This window comes from Chelon labrosus, assembly GCF_963514085.1.
Source record: "Chelon labrosus genome assembly, chromosome: 10".
NCBI classification, from domain to species: Eukaryota; Metazoa; Chordata; class Actinopteri; order Mugiliformes; family Mugilidae; genus Chelon; species Chelon labrosus.
This window is the reverse complement of record NC_140360.1, coordinates 28705530-28726575: the sequence shown is the minus strand read 5'-3', so window position 1 is coordinate 28726575 and position 21046 is coordinate 28705530. Positions and strand designations below refer to the sequence as shown.

At 40.3% G+C, this 21046-nt stretch overlaps 3 protein-coding genes across 4 annotated transcripts; 1 reads left to right on the top strand and 2 right to left on the bottom strand.

The window, feature by feature from the left end:
• Positions 1–105: 105 nt before the first annotated feature.
• Positions 106–10083, top strand: tmco4 (transmembrane and coiled-coil domains 4). 2 transcript variants are annotated; one of them, XM_084553069.1, is made up of 14 exons: positions 106–206; positions 725–875; positions 976–1150; positions 2201–2228; positions 2318–2447; positions 2754–2851; positions 3022–3165; positions 3314–3433; positions 4488–4652; positions 4896–5032; positions 5320–5404; positions 5564–5681; positions 5919–6036; positions 8936–10083. In XM_084553069.1, the coding sequence occupies exons 1-14, from the start codon at positions 164–166 to the stop codon at positions 9422–9424; spliced, it is 2001 nt and encodes a 666-aa protein (XP_084409195.1). In that variant the 5' UTR covers positions 106–163; the 3' UTR covers positions 9425–10083. The 2 variants fall into 2 exon arrangements, with proteins under 2 accessions (XP_084409195.1, XP_084409196.1); XM_084553070.1 differs by lacking the exons at positions 106–206; positions 725–875; positions 976–1150 and adding an exon at positions 1157–1423.
• A 143-nt stretch (positions 10084–10226) lies between these two features.
• htr6 (5-hydroxytryptamine (serotonin) receptor 6) lies at positions 10227–15202 on the bottom strand (the record flags this gene model as incomplete). The annotated part of the gene is made up of 3 exons (XM_084554013.1): positions 10227–10583; positions 12460–12594; positions 14300–15202. The coding sequence occupies 3 exons, from the start codon at positions 15200–15202 to the stop codon at positions 10227–10229; spliced, it is 1395 nt and encodes a 464-aa protein (XP_084410139.1).
• A 3155-nt stretch (positions 15203–18357) lies between these two features.
• Positions 18358–20728, bottom strand: micos10 (mitochondrial contact site and cristae organizing system subunit 10). The gene is made up of 4 exons (XM_084552777.1): positions 20653–20728; positions 19569–19616; positions 19086–19192; positions 18358–18630 (listed from the first exon to the last, which is right to left on the bottom strand). Exons 1-4 carry the CDS (start codon positions 20714–20716, stop codon positions 18625–18627), a joined length of 225 nt encoding a protein of 74 aa, XP_084408903.1. The 5' UTR covers positions 20717–20728; the 3' UTR covers positions 18358–18624.
• Between the last annotated feature and the right edge of the window lie 318 nt (positions 20729–21046).

Here is a 21046-nt window from a genome sequence, read left to right as displayed (position 1 = left end):
CATTACAAACCTTACAAGCACGAGTGTTGCATTGGTTTCGGGAATTATTTGCATTAAATGCGTGTGAATTGCTGAACGAGCTACTGAGTTGTAATGTCTGAGCAAAGGATGAACACGTGAATGCAACAAAAGTTCGGTCTGCAGAGTTGTGACATCTCAAGACATGGAGGAAAAACAGAACAGGACGGACACCAACTTTGCACCAGGTACAGTATATTATTCTCTCTCTCTCTCTCTCTCTCTCTCTCTAGTGTGATAGTAGAGTAAGTTATTAAACTGACGACGTTATGAAAAGCTGTACCGTTCGATAGTTAACCGACCGAGGAAGCACATCCGCTAACTGCCAGCTGTTTAGCAGCTAACACAAGAGTGTGTGGTTACATTGTTTTATAGTGTATAGAGTAAAACGCTAAAATAAAACACATGGGTCACATTTCAGCACTATCCATAAGGTAGATTTAGGTCAGCTCTTTAGAGACATAATATAACCCAGTTTCGTGTGGCTGTAATCATTGGAAGGCTCGAACGAAACAAAATAAAACTACGTACAGACGTCCGGCAGTCTTCTAATAATTTGTCGCTATCACCCCTTAAGTACAAATCCAATATATTTTCGGTCTACTTTTGATGACTCATGTGAGTTTTGTTTGGATTTGGTTTCATTCTTGATATGTCTGTGTTCCTCTTGAGTTAATCATTAAGCTTTGTCCATGTATCACATTAGACCCAGGGGGTGCAGGAACAACACAAACTGCTCCACGTGACCAGAGCCCAGAGACAGTAATCAGCAGACAGTTGACTGAACAGAGCCGGTTCGCTTATGCTGCACTGTGTGGTGTCTCTTTGGGCCAGCTGTTTGCTGGACCTGAGAACAGGTAACATAAACAATGTCATCATGACAATTTGCGTGTGTGTCCTTCATACCATGTTATCAGTCACCCGTGTTTTGAGTGTTTTGCTTCTTCTGCCCATCAGTGTGTTTAGGGAGGAGTACCTGCTGGGCTTGGTCCGCTGGCTGGACCTGGATGAATCTGTGATGCCGGTTATGGGGGCTTTCCTATCAGGCCTGGGTTTTGAAGGCTCGGACACCTTTCTCTCCATCCTACAGGCCGAGCCGCTGCTTGCTGCAGGGTCCACCCCCATCATACAGGTGTTTGTCTTTCTAATGATGCTGAACTGTAACTGCTCCTCGTGGGGAAATTACATACACTTAGTTAGGATTTGGTAGCATTGCCTTTAAATAGTTTACAGTAGCCCTCCACACGTGCAGCTGAGTCAGGATGGCAGGACTCCTTCTGACCATATGTTTTCTATTGGACTTTAACTTCCTTGAGATGTCATGATGCCATCTATTTTCTGGAGTGCACCAGCAGCAAGACAAACCGATTTTGTTTCAGAAGACCAAAAGGCATGTTTCCAAAAAGTAAGATATTTTTCCCCATCTGCAGCTGCAAACCTTAATTTGGCTTTTTCATGGTGGTGTTAGAGCAGTGGCTACTTTCTTGCTGTGCACCCTTTCAGTTTATGTCAATGTAGGACTCATTTTACTGCCGATATAAATGCTTTTGTACACTCCAGTGTTTTCACAAGGTCCTTTCATGTTGTTCTGGTATTGATTTGTGCCTTTCATACCAAAGGACATTGATCTCTAGGAGCCACAATGTGTCTCCTTCCTGAGTGGTGTGATGGCAGCCTGTTCCCATGGTCTTTATACTTTTGTAGTATTGTCCATACACATGAATGCGCTATAATCAGGCATTTGAAAAGTGCTCCCAAGGATGAACTAGTCTTGTGGAGGTCCTAATTCTTTTCTGAAGTTTTGGCTAATTTCTTGAGATTTTCCCATGCTGTCAAACAAAAAGGGAGAAGTTCGAAGGTATACCTTAAAATACATCCACACGTACACCCCCACTCGACCCAATGATGTCAGTTAGCCTGTTGCATACTTCTAAAGTCATGACCTAATTTTCTGAAAGTGTTTTAGAAGCACAGAGGCTCATTATAGTCGAAAGAACTGGGGCAACAGTTTGTGTGTTAATTATAACTTCTACACAGAATGTTCATGAGTCATATTCATACATCATTTCATAATAAGATTTCATAATCACAATATAATAGAAATATGCCTTTTTTATTTAGTTATATTTTATAGATTTTGACAAACATGCTCATTTTAACCAGCTCTGGTTTGTTTATGCAGGATCTCGTGTCCTTTTCTGTCAAAGACGGTAAGAATCTTTTAAGAATGAATGACTTTGAAAGTTGCTCTAGATTCATAAAAGCCTTAAATGTGAAAGATGGTCTGTCACTTACTCAGGCCAGTATGATGCCAGAGCGAGGGTTCTCATCCGTCACGTCAGCTGCCTGCTTAGAGTGTCTCTGCAGCAGCTGGAGGAGTTTGAGGAAACACTGGGAGAGAGGCTGGGGGAAGCAGGAGAGGAGAGCAAGTAAGTTCGACAACGAATGCCACATGTACACTGAGACTTTTCCTTTCCTAACTGAAGTCTGTCCCAGTTTATTCAAAATAATAAATAATGATGTTCCTTTCATTTATATTTTGCCAAATGTAGTCTGTTTTAACCACACAGATGCCGTGCGTGGCTTTTGCATGCGTATGCAGAATGATGAAAGAAGATAGTTGTGTGACATGAACAAGCAGCTTGTTGTTTTCCAAATGTCATCTTACATCTTACAAGTCATATGACATCTGACATTTTTTTTTTTCATCTCACGAATGACTCTGCTTCCATTAGAGAGGAGTCCTCCAGGCGGCAGAAGAGAGAAAGAGGGCGGAAGCTGCGACGATATCTCCTCATTGGACTTGCCACCGTGGGTGGAGGGACTGTTATCGGTGATTATACCTCGTAAAAGCCTAGGCCTCAGTTGAGGAACTAATCAAGTGATAATGAAACCACCAAAAAACAACAAGGCTGCGTCAAATCACTGCACAGTTTCAAGAGTTTTACTTCTATACCGTCACTTTTTCTTCAAGAGTCATCACCATCTTTTTGCCTTTGCCAGGTGTGACAGGTGGACTGGCAGCCCCTTTTGTGGCAGCAGGAGCTGGTGCTGTGCTAGGAGCTGGAGGTGCTGCTGCTCTGGGCTCAGCCACTGGCATAGCAATAATGGCATCTCTGTTTGGAGCAGCAGGGGCTGGACTCACTGGTACAAGCATGATTGTGTACAGAAAGAAGTTATTGTCTTCAGAATTTTGACTATAATTTTATAAAGCCTGTTTTTGCTAAGAGCCATAAATTCTAAATCATTTTTGCCATTATTACCTTTCTTTCATTTTCATACATTGTCTCTCCAGGCTATAAGATGAATAAGTGTGTTGGGGCAATAGAAGAATTTGAATTCCTGCCTCTGAGTTCTGGGAAGCATCTTCACCTGACCATTGCAGTGACAGGCTGGCTCTGCAGTGGTAAATATAGTAAGTATGTCTCACCACAACCACCTAACCTGATTGACAGATGGTTGGTTACATATGTAAAACCATCTGAGAAGTCACCCTTGGAGAGGGTTTAGAAAAGGGTAGGCAGAAGGCAAAATAGCAAAAAAAAAAACACCTTTCAGATGTATGAATGATCCATCTGTCTATCGCCATCTCTCACAGCCAACTTCACATCAGTCTTGCCATCATCACACCTAAATCACACCCCCCATGTGACGTAGACATGTACCACCCACCTAAATCAGACCGGGCACCCCCACCTCATAGCAATGACACTCCTTGATGGCAGCAGCCATCCCCAGCAGGATGCAGCCTGACACAGACACACACACAAAAACGCTTTAGGAACAACTCAACAGCACAAGGTGTTGACCTGGCCTCCAAATTCACTAGATCCCAAACTGATCAAGTATCTGTGGGATGATCCACAGAGGCCCCTCCCCTCAGCCCATAGGACCCAAAGGCCCCCACTAACAACATTCTGTTACCAGACACCACAGGACGCCCTCAGAAGGCCCATGTCCATTCTCTGATGAGGCACAACTGTTTTGGAGGCACAAGGGAGACGTACGCAATATTAGGAAGATGGTCATAATGTTATGCCTGATTGGTGTATATACACTATATTACTTTCTAACAAATATTATGACCCTTGAACAGTTAAGCTTTTCAGAGACAAAGACCATCATGTCTGTCTATACACTCAAGGGAAATAAAATATAGGAGGCCTAACACATTTACTGTTCTTGTTCTGTTCAGTGTCAAGTTTACGGGCAGGATTTAATATTAAACAATTTTATGGTAAAGCTGAGAAAACTCTACATTAAATGTTCCATAACTATACCAGCAGAGTGTCTACACAATATGCAGACAAACCACTTCATTTTTCGCTGTTATATAAAACAATGAAGCTCTCTCCCACCACTAAAATAAGCTTAGTACCCCCTTCACATACAATGGCTGAAAAAACACTTCACATACAAGTGCTGCTTTATCGCTAATCTTACGTAAAAACACAACCGCTGTGTTCCAGGTTCGTTCCAGGCACCGTGGTGCAGCTTGGGCGAGTGTGGGGAACAGTACTGCCTGGTGTGGGAGTCACGTTTTCTCAGGGATCTGGGCTCTGCCATGGCCTCTCTGTTGGATGGGCTGGTCAGCATGGTGGCCCAGGAAGCCCTCAAGTACACAGTGCTCTCAGGTAGGAGGATGACATTTCAGGAAACACAACCGTCACCAGATATTTATTTAGATACATGAGTGCTTGGGATGTGGGATGCGAGAAGCCATGTTATTGTAGAGGAAAACCTTTGACACCAACACTCATTCTTGGTGAATGCTCATAAGACTAGTTTCCTGTTGAAGAGTTACTTTTCTTTCTGATCTAAACACCGTCTTTTTTCTTGTATTGACCCTTGCCTGGTGTTGCATTCATGTTTGTCAGGCATTGTGACGGCTCTGACGTGGCCTGCGTCTTTGCTGGCAGCAGCCAGCGTCATTGACCACCCCTGGTGTGTTTGTCTGAACCGCTCAGCTGAGGTGGGCAAACACCTGGCGCAGGTTTTGAGAAGCAGACAGCAGGTATTGTACCACCGGATTTCTATATTGAAATGATTATTTTGTATTTTTGAGGCAATTGTTTGATAGCTGAAATAAAGAAAAACAGAAAGTGCATCATTACATGTATCAGAATAACTCCAATCACAATGTTTCAGTTGTTTGCTGCGGTTATTGTACTACTAAAACCTAACAACAGAACTTTAAATGAAATGCTATATTTATCAGCCTTATTATGGGAAAGAATAATTTTCCTGTGTTCAGGAAACACTAAGGCAGTGGAAGCTACTTTTCTCTTTTTGTGTTTGAAGGGAAAGCGACCTGTTAGCCTCATAGGTTTCAGTCTTGGAGCTCGAGTTATCTACTACTGTTTGCAGGAGCTGGCCAGTGATCAAGGTGTGAGAGCTTTCTGTGCTAAAGTTGTGGCTTATAACTGATTTTGTAATTTCCATTAAATCATTAGCAGAGAAAACTTGTATAATAACTTTATCTATATTTTGATATACAGTATTTTTATAACAACCTAGCATAAACGTTATTATTTGGAATCTTCAGGCAGTGAGGGAATGGTGGAGGATGTGGTGCTCCTGGGGGCCCCAGTGGATGGCTCTGAGAAGGCATGGGAGAAAATGACAAGAGTAGTGGCTGGAAAAATCGTAAACGGATACTGCAGGTAAAGCAAAACTCTTCTCTGAAGTACATATCCTGAAATGGAAATGCTTGCAGCTATTTTATAGTTTTATTGTACTTATTGTTTAGTCATATATATTATATATTGTATATTATCATATATATATTGGATATTTTGAGTGACATGGGTCTGTAAATCTGAAAACAGCTGTCTTGACGGCAAGATTTATGGTTTAGGTACTACATGAATAAATAATTTTATGAACCGTCCACCTGACAGGGGCGACTGGCTCCTGGGCTTCCTGTACCGAAGCTCAGCTGCACAGCTGTCTGTTGCTGGGCTACATCCAATCAACATCCAGGATCGGCGCATAATCAATGTGGATCTGTCCTCTGTGGTGAGTAGAGTTATATTTAAATTTCAAAGTTTAAGTTAGCCAGTTAAAGTACATCTGAAGGTGAGAAAGCTGATGGTTATTTAACATTTTATGGTTTTCATCTTTTAAGATAAGCCACATGCAGGAGTGTTGCCTCAAACAGTTGAACAGTGTCAGTTTCTGTTTAATGTCATATTTGTTTATAGGACTTGACTTTTTGAAATACTGCAAACAGTCCCTGACTAATTTATAAGAAGGAAGAGAGGAGACAAATCCCTGCATGAGACTTCTGGCAAAAAGCAAAATATTTTTCTCCAGCTGCTCCATGTCTGTTGGTTCAAAAGGTTTATACAAGTCGGTCAGACGGAAATGTATTGTACTGGTATCAGTTCTTTGTTATTTCATGTTTGAGCCTGGAAACAAGCTGCAGTTCACATCTGAAATTAACTTTAAGTAATCACTGCTTTATTTATAACTATGGTCTTACTGTCTCCCTTAAAATGATCACTATGAAGTCAGTTCATCTATTTGCTTCTCTCAATGATCTGCGCTCACATAAGCTGCATTTTAAGATAGACAAATTCACAATACAACTGTTCTCATTCACATGTTTGTCTGTTTCTGTGGTCAGACAATGGACGAAGTATGCAATAATGATGCCCATTAATACTGCATTTCCAAGCTGCTGCCCTGCACTGCTTAAATCCTGATTTTACATCTGCAAAAGAGAGAAAGATGTTATCCATCTATTTTCTCTCTCTCTTTCTCTCTCTTAGTGCTAAATCTAGCAACAAGGTCACTGTATGGGCAACAGAGTAATCATAGCACATGTACATATGACTGGCCAAGTGTTTCAACCAAACTATTTTCACAATAACAGCAGAGGCTGTGGTGTCAGATGACAAGTTCAAATATGTATTCGACACATATTTACATAGAAATAAACTGTAATGTCAGTGTGAAGTTAGTAAGTACTGATCGATTGTATCTAACATAGTTTTTTGCATGTGCCCCTCCTCAGCTTTGGGCTGGGGTCATCTGTGTCCTTTGACCCCTTTGACCCCACTTGGGACAACTTATAAACACAATGCTGACATATTATCACATTGTAAAGTTGCCTGTTTACACGTCTACGAGACAGATTAACAATGAAATTTATTTGGAGCTGCGGCTCTGGACACCTGGAAAATGTAAAGCCAACATTCACTCTCTGTGCAGCTGTGTTTTAATCTGTGTCGATGTGTGAGGGAAATGTCTGTCTCCTCAGCTGCTAAGGAAATGCTTTACTGTCATCACCAGCTAGTTTCTTGCTCTATGTCAGCTGCTGATGCTATGCAGGCATGGCCTTGAAGCCAGGTCGTCTTCAGTGCCCACAAAATTCTTTGGCTGTAAAGTTGGTCTTGAATTGCTCCGTGGGGAACTCATTATGCAGCAGAGATCTGATGAGTCGGAAGAGTGACAGCGACGTAGTCATACACGTCATCTTAGTGCCGTGGAGTTGATATTGTTTTACAACAAAATGGCTATAATTGGTTGTTGGACTGTCCAATTGCATGCAGAGGTATTTTTTTCTCCCTGTTCCCTGACTTGTATTCTGGTAAGAATTGTGTCTAGCTGTGTAGCGCTAGTTTAGTTTAGTTTATATGAGCTTTGTTGTTAAACATAGCTGCCTACTGCTCCTGAAAACCAGGTGTATGAGAAATAAGTGAATAAAATGGGACATATTTTTGATGCAGCATTATTAAATGCAATTCTTTATTAGCACTTAAAAAAGACAGTTGAATTGTTTAAAGAAAGTTCAAAATTTTTTAAATAAATCTTTTTATTAGATTTTTCGTTCACATACAACAATATAAACTTGTTGAAAGGTAGTAGGATATTAAAGAAAGTTCAAAGTTAAGAAAAATAAGGCCCCTGCTGGTCTGTTTTAGTTCACAGCAATGCCTTTCTGCCATCCTTCAAATCAACATGATTTCACAATAAAACATATCACTCAATACCAGAGGTGGGAAGTAACGAAGTACAAATACTTTGTTACTGTACTTAACTTGTACTTGTACTACTTAAAACAGGCTCATTACGTTTTTAACCTCGAGGGATGACAAGACGTAAAAGACGTGACATGATCGGATATGACTAGAGCATGGGACTAGAGAAGGAAAGTCGATGATGCGCTCACAAAATGACCAGCCTGTTGGTGATACCTGTTGACCTGATGCTGATGCTGAAGGTGCCTGTTATCAATTGATGGAAATTCACAGGGGACTAACGAACTGAGCCTAGAATTAGACCAGTCACGGAATATTTAGTAAAAACGCGTAAAAACGCGATCTATGCACATGCCGCTCTGCTCACCCCACTATTTGAGAACTACTGGTCTACTCTGAAAAAAAAAATAAACTAATAATAATTCAGGTATGGTGTGGTTTCTGTTGCTATCATTAGCTTTTTGGAAAAAAAAAAAAATGTTTCATTAATGGCAAAATCAGAGTATTATTTATTTATTTAAGTACATTTCAGAGCCTGTACTTTATTACTTTTACTTGAGTAAAGGAGTTGAATCAGTACTTTTACTTTTACCAGAGTATTATTTTACACAAGTATCCGTACTTTTACTTAAGTACAGAAAGTGAATACTTTTGCCACCTCTGCTCAGTACTCACTGTGTAGTGGTTTTGTTGAAACGGGTAAAGCATTAGAGGTTTCACATTTCACTAAACATTTAAAAAAGGACAGTAAGAGGATACTTGACATGTCCCGCATGTGTAATGTGGCAAATAAAAAGATTAGTTTTACAAACACATTAATAAACAAAACAACACAGTTGTGTAAGGCAAAAACACAAAAAATACAGAGTAATTTACAAACAAAAATACAAACTGTTTTTCACTGATGATAAAAGCATATTCCTGCTTCTCAGGTCAAAGGTCACTTGGACTACATGCGGCAGATGGACACTATCTTGGTGGCAGTGGGAGTTCCCACCAAAGAAGTCCCTGGAGCCTCCTTTGCTCTTCTTCAGTCTGCAGCAAAGGATACACCAGAAATCCCTGACCAAACCAACAATGAGCAGCAGGTGACCAAGACACAAAACCCAGCTGAGAGGGCTGACACTACTACAGAAACAAGCAGAGAGCTGCCAGAGACAGAGGAGTCAGGTGAGGGCTGGGACATCCCTGATATTTCAGACCTGCTGGACTCATTAAATGATACAGAATCAGACGGTCAGATCAAGATCCAGAACAATTTATCACTTGCGTCTGAGGAGAATACCGCTTCTGACGCCATGACAGCTGATTCTAATGCTCAGTGTGACAGTTCAGAGGAGGCCGACCAGGATAATGAACACATATCATGGAGCTGGGACGATACGCACTGGACTACAGAGCGCTCACATGAGAACTTGTAAAGAGCATGTTACAGGACCAGCTGCTTCCTTGTTAAAATCTCATGCATTCTCAACACAGTGACATGCCAGAGACTGCACAAAGACTGTCAAAGCACACATATGGCAGCTTCTAGTGGAAACCCCTGAATGAAGTGCTTTATTTAACTACTTAAATCTGTTTTTAGATGCATTGATATGCATTCAAATTAATAATTTAGAATGTTGTAGACAACATTATTTTTAAGTCCTAATTTATTTTCTAAACTTGCTGTGAGAGCTAATACATGTAGATGTGTGTTTTGCAGGTTTTAGTGAATGCTACAAATGGGTGATATCTCCTTCTGTTTTTATTTTTATCCATTAGCCTGGTTGCTATGGATATTATCACAGTAATTTGATTTCCATGAGACTGCAAGCAGATTAGCCGATGCGTCTTCTTCAAGGTCTTTAGTTTCTCTATTCTGTTCCACCCATACGAATGTGATACATCACCACTCACTAGGGTGTTTCGTTACATTGCATACTGGCACTGATAACTGTGAATTGTCGTAACCCTGACCTTACAGAAAATGTGTCTGGCAAACACATCTTGAATTATGTGTTGGAAAGAAAAACTGAAGCTTACTAAATTGTGTTGATAGATATTTTTCTTTGACCATAAAGAATCAGATTTAAATGAAATTCTTTTGTCATTTCTTTACAGCCTGATCCTCACAGTGAGTAAATGATGAATTGTTACCGCCGCAGACTTTGTCACGATTGACTCTCCCACTACACATCCTTGAAATAATCTGGTTGCTGACTTTATTTTCATGGCAGCTGTTCAGTCCAGGGTGTCGACCTGATTGGGCAGAAGCAGAGGCAACTCAATCCCAGCATGCTCAGCATCCAGCAGGTTGACGGCATCTGTGGCGGTGGCAGGCGGGTGTGTGGGGTCGGAAGCCATGGGTGAGGGGGGGCTGCTGGCGATGTTGGGCTCTCCTGAGTTGCGCAGAGAGAGGGAAAGCGCTGGCGAGGGTCTTCTGGGTGAACGAGAGGAACAGCAGGGCAGGAGCTTCCCCAGAGCTCGCTTAAAGTCTCTCATGAACAGCGGGTAAATGATGGGGTTCATTGTGCTGTTGCAGTAGCCCAGCCAGGTGATGGCATCGAAGAGCGCAAGAGGGACACACTCACACACTGCCTGGATGAAGATAGTGGAAAGTAAAGCAGGCATTAAACCACAAATGACTATGCCATTTTATTACAAATTAAGAAAATAAATCAGGAAAACTGCCAGGGGCATCTTGTAGAGCTGACAAATCCCAACATTTCAAGATAAATTCTTCCCAGTCTTATAGTATTCAGCTGGTGTCCTGTTTGCACCTGAAACCACATGAACCAACAGCTAACACAGACAAAGCAAACACCCACTGCTACATGCTGAAATACATTTGCCAAACTGTAAAGGAAGAGATCCAAGATTAAGTTGCCTCCCCGGAGACGGAGAAAATTTGGCCGGCAGCTGCACCAGTAACAGCTGAATTATATGTGCATAAATAAGAAAACAGATTAAAAAAAAAAAATGAATACAGAGAAACATAATCTTAAAGACACACTGCAGTGATTGTGTTTACACTATACCTTCTTGTGTTTGCTGACTGGTGAAGGTGGTAACACACTGAGAAAAAAACGGCGAGGAAAATGAAGAATGCAAACTTGAAATGTAGAAATGTACAATGGACAATTTAAGATATTCAAAAAAGGGCATATTTGTTTGACCTAAAGAATACACACACTGAACATAATTATGTTCACACATTTGTATGTATTTGTATTGTTTTATTGTCCTTCCTTATTTTTGGCAAAATGTAGATGTAATTATTATTATTACATTAAATTATTTTTAAGGTATCGCACACATTATTGTTATTATTATTATTATTATTTAATTACTAATTTACTTGATATTCATTTTAGATTTCAAAATGTATCATACAGCTCATACAGACATGAATACATGAATGAAGACACAAATACTAAAAAAAAAAAAATATATATATATATAAATAGACCTAATAGGATATTTCATTATTTGTATTTTAATTTCTGATTAATGTTACATATTTTGTGAGAGTACTGCTTTTATTTTTCACCAGTCCACCACATCTTTTAATACTATTTTTTATGATCGTGTACTGTTAAGAGCACTGATCTTGAACATAACCATTAGGTCTAGTGAGAGATTAAGAAGGAGGAGACAGCTGTTGGAGGAGAGCTTCCAATACTACCAAGATGAGATAGGGAGGCGGTGGGAATAGGACAGAAAGGGGGGTGCGTTTCACACACCACATTGAGTGCGAAAAGAAAGGAGAGTGCAGACACAGTTAAGTCTCTGTGCTCTATGTTATGCAGGGGAGAAGCGAGAGGGCACAGATGGGAAATCTAAATGACTGGATCATCGAAAGCTCGAAAAACAGGACAAGTGTCATTACCAATTTAGATGAAGCTGTTTTTTGACATTCATTTACTCTCGCTGAGCTTCTTCGTGAGCCTCTTTGTTTGTTTACTAAGTAATGAGTTTGTAGGATATAGGTTTATTTATTGTCAAATCTAATCAAAAACTTAAAAAGAATTAAAAATGGTTCTTTGGATCTGGGCTTTGGAATGAGTCAGCCACACCAAGCTGAAATGCCAATCTATTTCCTCGTTAAATAGCTTGGCAAGGCTGTGACGCCAAAGCTGGCCAATACAAAAATAGATCAGTATCCAAGTGTTTTTTTTTTTCTCCTGTCTTTCTTTCTTCATTTTGCATTTACTTCACACTCTTTCTGCAACCACGACACATATACATGTGTGAGAAAACGTCTGAGTCACTGAGCTATATGAATAAGGAGACAGAAACGGTGAGTGGGACTCTTCATGGTGAAGGAATAACTGCTTCAAACTGGATGGATTGTGGTTATTTGACGTTTCTAGCTCACATTTCTAAATAAATAATAAATGTCATGTTCAACCCATGTATTTTTCTACATGGACTACATTTCTGTGTCATATCTGTGTCTGGTGCCTCTACCGACCTGAGCCATGTTGGTGATGAAAAAGGGTAGCCAAGCACTGAAGAAGAGTCCCAGGAGGACCCCCAGAGTAAGGCTGGCCTTCAGTGCCCTCCGACCTTGCCTGTGAGCCAGACGACGCTCACTGTTCACCGATGGCTGTGGACAGCAGAGAACAAGAGAAAGCTTTAAAGTGCTGATTACAGTTTTAAACCCCTTTGTCTACGCTTCTACTTTTCAGAAGCTTTTCTGTTTCTCATTAAGCAGTTTATGTTGTCTGTGTTCGAAACCTTAACTGTAGGAAGTCTGGTTTTATCTCAGAAGTCATTAGACTGGTGAACAACCATGGTATAAGCATGGATCAGTTCACTTGTTTGCTAACAGATCAATCAAACATTCCTGCACATTTTTTTGCCTCGTGGTGTTAGAAGTTGTTGGCCATTTGCAGACTGGCCTCTGCCACTGATGTCTGTGTGTTTTTCTATCATGTTGTTCAGAAATCTTCTTCTTTCTAAGGTGTGAATGAAATATGTACACTACTTGTTGCAACGTGCTTTTGCAAGTATTTTGTACTGACCTAAATGAAGGCCTCATTGACAAGTGAATTGCTGTACTTGCAATTGGAAACTACCACTGTAATTGCCTGTTGACTCCTGCTGCATTTTCAGCGTGCATAAGATAAGATTTATTCCAGCTGCTTTGCTGTGGCCAGACATTGCTAATAACCACAGTAGTAGTAGTTGAAATTCAAATGGCGACTGCGAAATAAACGATAGAAGATTTTGATATTTAAACTGGGTTAAATGTTGAGTAACTGTGATGAAGTGTTGTAACACGCTGATACATGATTGAGACAATACTGTTGGACAGTGATTTAAAAGTTACTTAAATTCACCAGAGACTTAAATGTTAAGGAGGCAATGCATCAGATTTTAGAGGTGGTCTGAATTAATATAGAACTGGTTGTTTGTGTGTGGAGTGTGTGTGTGTGTATGCGTGTGTGGTTTTACTGCGGGAAAATGTGACAGACTATGTGGCTGTGATCTCTGCAGGCGGGGGCAGCACATCTGACACACTGTCCTTACTTTTTTCTCCCAATATTTCTGTGCACTCTTTGAACACTTTCCTGATAACTGGGTTTCTACTTTTCTTTCATATATTCTTGCACTAACAGGACTGAAGAGCAAAACAGCCCGAATACAGCTTGAAAATGTTGAATTCGCAAAAGGAAGAAAATTTCTTTACCACCCCGTCTTTGCAGATTCACAGAGTAAACGGACTGAGCACCTATGAGGTGCATTCATTCCACTGATTAAAATTCTGCTCTCAAATCTCCACTGGTCTTCAATAGCCTTGTTGGTGTGGCCATGACCTTCAAAAAGTGATTTATAATGAGAAGAAAAATAACTTGCGTAACAGCATTTATTTTTTTTTTTTTTTATGAGTAAATACTTTGCAAGTATGTATGTAGTATCCAAGCTATTGCCATATTCTTATTTATTGTAGCTGCACTTAAGTAACTTTATCTTTGGAATGGATTTTATAGTGTACAGTGTATTGATTGTGTAGGGATATACTGAATGAAGTAGTATGAACATATTGTGTGAAACCTTGAAAATGTTTCATTTAAAGGCTTACATGGTTCTTTTTTAGCACCACCACTGATTTTTTTTATCATGCATTTCAGAGACTGCCAAGTGTTCTGTCATTTGTATATAAAAAAAAAAAACATAAAGCTACAACGAGGCACATGGAGTTATTGACTTCCAGTTGCCTTTTTCTTACTGTTTTTTATTTTTGGATTTACCATGATCTGGATGACTGAGAATCTTCACAGACATGTTTTTTGGCATCTTTTACATACCGGCGCATTTTGTGACACGAGAGGCTCCTGGTGACTGCAGTCATCTCCATCCTGCTGAGCTTGTCCTGCAGCAAGCCCAGGTGACGGGGGCCGGGAAGGTTCTCCTAGAGAGGGATGAGGGTGTGGTGGGTGGCTCAGTGCTGCGACCCTCTTCGCCTGCCTCCGTGCTGCCAGGAGGATTCGACAGTAGGTGAAGCAAATGGCGCTGGAAGGCAAAAAGAAGGTAAGAACAGATGCCACCAGAGCAAAGGGCAGGGTGACCCGCAGACGGCACTGAAAGGAAAGGCCTCCTGACGGTGACAGCTGGAAGTATGATTCAGGGTACAGTTTGTCGTAGTATGAGCTGATGTTATTAATGCTGACCCCAGGAACAGATGAGTGTCCTAAACTGTGCCATTTCATCTCAATGGGCAGGAAGGAGGCCAACACTGCCAACCCCCAAGCAGCTCCTACTAGGAGTAATGCTCGAGGTGGGGTCATCCTCTGCTTGTAGCGCAGTGGGGAGATGATGAAGAGGTACCGGTCCAGGCTGATCACACACAGGTTAAGGATGGACGCGCTGCAGCACATGACGTCAAAGCAAAGCCAAACCGGGCAGAAAGCAGGCCATAGCACCCAGGCCCCGCACAGTACATTGAGCATGGCCGGGGGCATGACCACCAATGCCACCATCAGGTCAGAAAAGAACAAAGACACCAGGAAACAGTTGGAGGTGCAGCGCAAAGAGCGATGGGCGAACACCAAGGCAATGAGCAACGTGTTGCCACAGATTGTCATGAGGATGATAACGGTCAGCATGAAGGCCAACAACCACGGGCCGCTGCCGGTGATGTTCCAAGCACTGGTGGTGAGATAGCTGCCGTTGTAGCTTCCTACGGAGGGAGACGAATGAGAGTCAGCCATGATGCAGACTGGCAACAATAAATGAAGCAGCTCCTCGAGGCTCCTCTTCAGACAACACTAGACGTTACAGATCTCATCCAGCTCTTCTTCCCAAAAAAAACACACACTTACAGGACATTGTTGAATAAATAAAAGCCACTTGTGTTAAAAACCATTCAACACATTCCTCGTCGAGGTTAACCAGAATGTTCTCCATGGATGAATATCTCCATCTCCCTGTGGCAGGAATAGATCCAGGTGCTTTGGGCTTACGTCCACTGGCACCAGTATAATGATCCAGATCATCTCTCCATCCTGGCCAACATGTCTCTGCCTGAGCCACAGCTAAGAGCCAGAATGAGCCATTCGATAGCTGACAGAGGGTTTCGAAGCAGCATGTCACAGTGATGACAGGCACTGGAGGAGGGCGCAAAGAGAGATAAGCCTTGACCAAGGATGCGAGTGCAGTGCCTACGAGAGGACTCACTGAAGATGAAGAGACCAAGGACCAATTCTCAGAATTATTCCTCACCTCACAGAAGTGGTTCAGCTTCCGCAACTCCTTTGCTGTGCCTGAGCTGTGCTGCCTTACACAAGTCCTTTTATTCTGGGATGCAGCGCAGGGGAGTGAAAACCAACACAAAACTGTGTCATTTGCAAGCCAGGCTCTGATGATAAGTGCTCTACAGGTATCACAGCCCTTGTAACGCTGCCTTTATATCCCTCGCTCCGGTTAATCCCTGTGTCGGCCACTCCAGCGTGCCTCCCAGCCTGAATGCACGGCTACTGAGAAGGAGCGTGTCAAAGCATTGAGCTGTTAATGCATAACCATGCACAATCACAGCCAAGATATGCTAATTCCACATCATAGGCACTGGTGTGGGTGCTCTATTCCTTGTTTGGTCATGGTGTTTTAACAACTGAGGTATTATTATTATTAGCATATTTGTGAGGCTTATAAAGATTTTACATGTTTTCTAAAAAGTTGCCTCAATTTGAAAAGTATACTTTAAAGAAGTTTCAGTTGTTGTTTTTTTGTTCATTCGTTTGCTTTATTTTTAAAGGATAATTTAAGTCCAGTATATCTTCGCAAATATTTTAATAATTTATTACAATGAATCACACAAGATTTATTCATTTTTTAAGCACTGTACTCTGTACTCTAACCTGAACTTGAACGTCTTGGATTTATGACCACCCCAGATACAAACCGAATTATTGAGGGAGAATGTACTTAAATTCCAGGTTCAAATCCATGGGCCGACTGGGCCTTTCTGTGTGGAGTTTGCATGTTCTCCCTGTGTTTCCGTGGGTTCTCTCCGGGTACCCCGGCTTCCTCTCACTGTCCAAAAACATGCTCATTAGGTTAATTGGTGATTCTAAATTACCCCGCCCCTCACCCAATAACAGCTGGGATAGGCTCCAGCCACCCGTGACCCTCCAGAGGACAAGCAGTTACAGAAAATGAATGAATGAATGTACTTAATGTACTTGTGTGCACATTTAAATAACTTGTATTTCCCTTGAGTATTATCTTTTTAAAATAATTCTACTCAGAGAAATATTGCACTTGTTCCTTCACTGCATTTAATCTATCAGCTTCCATTACAATTTACTATACAAAATATATTACTATTGCATGTTTATAAAATGCGATTTGTTATAGAACAGTCTGATGAAAATTGTTTTGATTAGCTACACATTGCTAAAAGTTAAGTAATTTATTATAACACATTAAAATTACAAACGTATACCAGACTCCATTCAAAGATCTCACAATTTTTCCGTATGTTGCTTTCACCAAGGCAGGGAGGACTGGAGACTGTTCAGAAATAATGCATTGATGTATCAACAGTAACTCATTAGCTTATAGCTTATTTCAACAGATAACTTTATCTTGCTATCTAGATTGCTATGTTGGTTCTGGGAAACAGTACTTAGCTGAGGCAATTAATGAAACAATTTCCAAGGATTAGAAAAAGATATTTGTCCTCTATTTTCATGCTGAAGTCAGGGGTGGTACATACTGTCACTAACACTGCTGTAAAATGTAACTTTTATTAACATTTTAAGCACATCTTAATAGTATATCACTGTGTGGTATTACAGCTTTTATTTAATGTGAGGAACTGATAAGTTGTTCCAAACTGTGACTTCTGTGAACCTACTGGTCGCACTGTTAATCATTTTTTTATTTATATTAATAACAGGGGGAAAAATGCTTTCTTTGTGGTACAAAAATTTTGACCATGCTGTATTTCAATATGGCTTTAAGTCAATATCACATCAATACAAGATTTGTGTTGACTCATAACTTTAGATAACAAATTTAGATTCTTTGTTTCACTGACTTTGATATGACAGGATAATGTTATATACTCACTTCCAGATCAACTGAACACTAAACAGTAGTGCTCGTGGAGCACCACAGCTTTCAGCTTTCAGCAATCCTGGGAAAAACATGAAATGGTAGGCTCTGAATAAATATCCACCATCACTACGGCCCTGTTGTCTGCCACTTCGGATCAGCTGCTGCCAAACGTATGACCCCCTCTCACGCATACCAAGCCCACCACCTTATGGGACAACACTCACATTGCAGCCCTCACCATATCTGACATATCTCATAGCTTCAACTTATATTCAGAAGTTAAAAGGTACCTTTTTAAAAGCTGCTCTACCACCATTAGTTAGTGTAGTGCACATAGCATAATGTAACTGTTCATTGCCAGTTCATTAGGTACACTAATGAAAACAACTGCATTCTAATATACCAGTCCGGCACTAATCTCCCTTCAAGACTATTATAATGTTCACCTGAGGATGTCGTTTGTAGTGTTTAAAGTGGATTGAATTAAAAGTGTTTTTGCTATTTAGTAAAGCTTACTGACTAATACTGGGTGTCAAAATATTAGGAACATGTATCAGAATAACACAATACAATTCAAACGTACTATAAACAACAGCCTCCAAAATGAAAACACAGTTGAATCCATAGCTCTCTCAGTAGGTTTAAACTCTGAATACCATAACCCTCATGAAGCTAAGATTTAGTGCAGGACTGTTTTATTAGAATGCATTAGTTTTCACGAGTGTATCTATTAAACTGGAAAGCGAGTGTTTAATAGTGTATAATATTACCCATGTCTTTTGTACTACAGTTCCATATTTTACATAATTTTCCCCACTGATAAAGTATCTGTGGAAAAATGTATCACAGAGCCATTGCAGTTTTTTTTGTTTTAATGATTGTTTTATTAAATAAACACAGACTGTCCTGATCAGGCACATACATATCATCCAGAGGAGGGATCTTCAACAGAGAGACAAGGATCTAACTGTAGAACAGTGCAAATGGTGACACTCCCACAGACATAACCAAACCAAATAAAATTAATGGAAAATAAAAAATAAAAAGACAGTCCCTTGGTGACTTGCAGTTACTACTCCTGTTGAAGAAAACAGAAACAAGACATGTATTTTAATTTACACAAGCAATGACACAATGTGTTATTCAGAGAATTACTTCTGTAAGTTGCTTTCAACTCTCTATCATAGCCTCAAATCTCAAATTCTATATAAAGAACTGCATAAAATCACTACTTAAGGAACATTTGTAATATAAATACACACAAACACACACATATTGTATGCTGATTTTTAGTACACTCTTCTAATGGCACTTGTTCTAAAGCCAATTATAAATATAAAATTGTTACAATCCAGAACAAGATTATTTTTTTACATATTTCCTGTAATTTGCAACAAAACAAAAATATACAGGCTGTCACTTCACATTACAGACAAAAGTATCGGCTGAGTGCTTTTTCCACAACTACAGAGACATCAGAGAGTTATGGTCTATATCTGTTACACTGAAGGGTCTGCAGATGCTCAAACCAACCTTTTCGCTTCTGTGCTGCAGATAATGTGACCTCAGGTCATTCTGACAGTTGGCATACGCCATGCCAAGTCCCGCTCCCGTCCCAAATGAAATGGGCCACGTGTGCCCTACAAATGAGAAAGGTAATTTATATCATCTCAAGTACACAAAGAGGTGTGGTTAAAAACATACCAGAGGTGGTGTGTGAATTAATTATCACACTCTAATCTGATTGTTCTTTTCATTCTCTGTACTTAACCTAAATACATATATGCACATCCTGCTTGTTGTATTTTGAGGAAACATGTTGTTGCACAAGCATAAAATGCATAGAATTATGTGTACAGTAAAAAAAAAAAAAAAAGACTTTATTAGCAGGGGAATTCAACGACATATATGTGTTGCAGTAGCCACAGCACAGCTCTGCTTATCTTCTCAAGGACCTGTGAGCGGAATGAAGGTTTTAAGATGCAGTACAGCAACAAACCCATTGAAACTACTTACGTTTGAAGAACAGAACAGAAAACACAATCCCTAACCCCAGGCCGGTACCTGAAAAACAGGATGGAATTTAACAACAATGTGACACAGATAAGACAAATTTGTACAGACTTAAATTGCTTCTGATTTATGTACCTTCACATTGTGTGTTACACTGACTTGTCATTCAGCAATACCTCAGCTTTTTGTTACTTTGTTATGCATTCGGTTTAATATTTAATCAATAAACTTTCATCCACCCACTATGCTCAGAAGTTTGGCGTTTTTCCCTATGAAACTGATAAGGAAATTAGACGTTATTTTATCTCACTTTTTTTTTTTTACTTTTATATTCTTCACACAAACCCGTACTAAAACCAAGTGGTCCAGTTTCCTCGCCACAACACATCGTAACTGCTGTTGCAATGTCATCACACCAGACTCCACTCAAAAATCTCTCAATTTTACGTTACATCGTGTTAGCAGTGCATACATTTACATGGCTGAGGGGAATTGTGTAATGGTACACTGGTCTGTAACAACAGTAACTCATCAGCTTAAAGCTTATGTCAAGATATAGCTAAACTTATCTGCTGCCTGTCGCCATTTCTAGCTGGCTGTATTTTGTCCTAAACCAAGACAATTATTTAATATGGTATTAAAATAAGCATTTGTTCTTGTTATCCATGTATGCCGAACTCATGAACAGGCAATACCGTCTCTTAAAAAGCTATAGTTTGTGTGCCAGCTGATTTGTACGTATCCGTTAGCAAAGAAGCATCAAATATACATTTTCTGAATGGCGTTTACACTTGGTTTTCTCTTAAGTGAAACGCACAACTGTATAATGAAGGCTAGAGAAATTTTATTCGTTATTATTCGTTCTTAAATGGAGCTACATAATCACTCCTAATTTGATTATATTTAATGAATAAGTCGTAAATACGTGACTGGCCACCCAGTTGTCCTTTACGAGCCCTTTATGGCTAGCTAGTTAGCCTCTCAACCAGTCAATGACAGCATTGGGCTACAGTAAAAACTACCTCTTGTTTTGTTTTTATCGGCACATAACATTATCATTATACGCAGAAAACCGAGTGATATTTACCTAGTTTAATGGCACTGTCTGCCAGGCACCGGTCCCACTTTTTACCCAGCTCCTTCTCAGACATGCTGAATATTAGCTTGTGTCAGGCTAGAAGTGTCAAATGAGGCTCTGGAGACGCGTTCATGTACTGTCGGAAATGCTTAATTCGTTGCGTTTTAACGCAGGCGAACGCTATGGTGAAAAGGCGCAGAGGATTTTGTGATGAATCTAATGCAAAAGTGCATAGTCTAGTTTGAGATAATGTATACGTGGGGAAGAAATACTGAACATACGAAGCCTTGTTTGTCTTTTACATTGAACGCAGCATTGAGCCACTTGCACATCTCGCGATAACTTCTAGAAAAAAAGATGTCTTAATGTCGCCACCATGCGGTGAAGAAAATAAGTATTTATA

Coding starts and splice junctions, on each gene's coding strand:
- tmco4 (XM_084553069.1), top strand. CDS start 164: ATGGAGGAAAAACAGAACAGGACGGACACCAACTTTGCACCAG. Junction 4,653..4,895: donor CAAGTACACAGTGCTCTCAG/GTAGGAGGATGA, acceptor CATGTTTGTCAG/GCATTGTGACGGCTCTGACG. Junction 6,037..8,935: donor ATGTGGATCTGTCCTCTGTG/GTGAGTAGAGTT, acceptor CCTGCTTCTCAG/GTCAAAGGTCACTTGGACTA.
- micos10 (XM_084552777.1), bottom strand. CDS start 20,716: ATGTCTGAGAAGGAGCTGGGTAAAAAGTGGGACCGGTGCCTGGCAGAC. Junction 19,617..20,652: donor AGACAGTGCCATTAAACTAG/GTAAATATCACT, acceptor CCTGTTTTTCAG/GTACCGGCCTGGGGTTAGGG. Junction 19,193..19,568: donor TTCTGTTCTGTTCTTCAAAC/GTAAGTAGTTTC, acceptor TCTCATTTGTAG/GGCACACGTGGCCCATTTCA.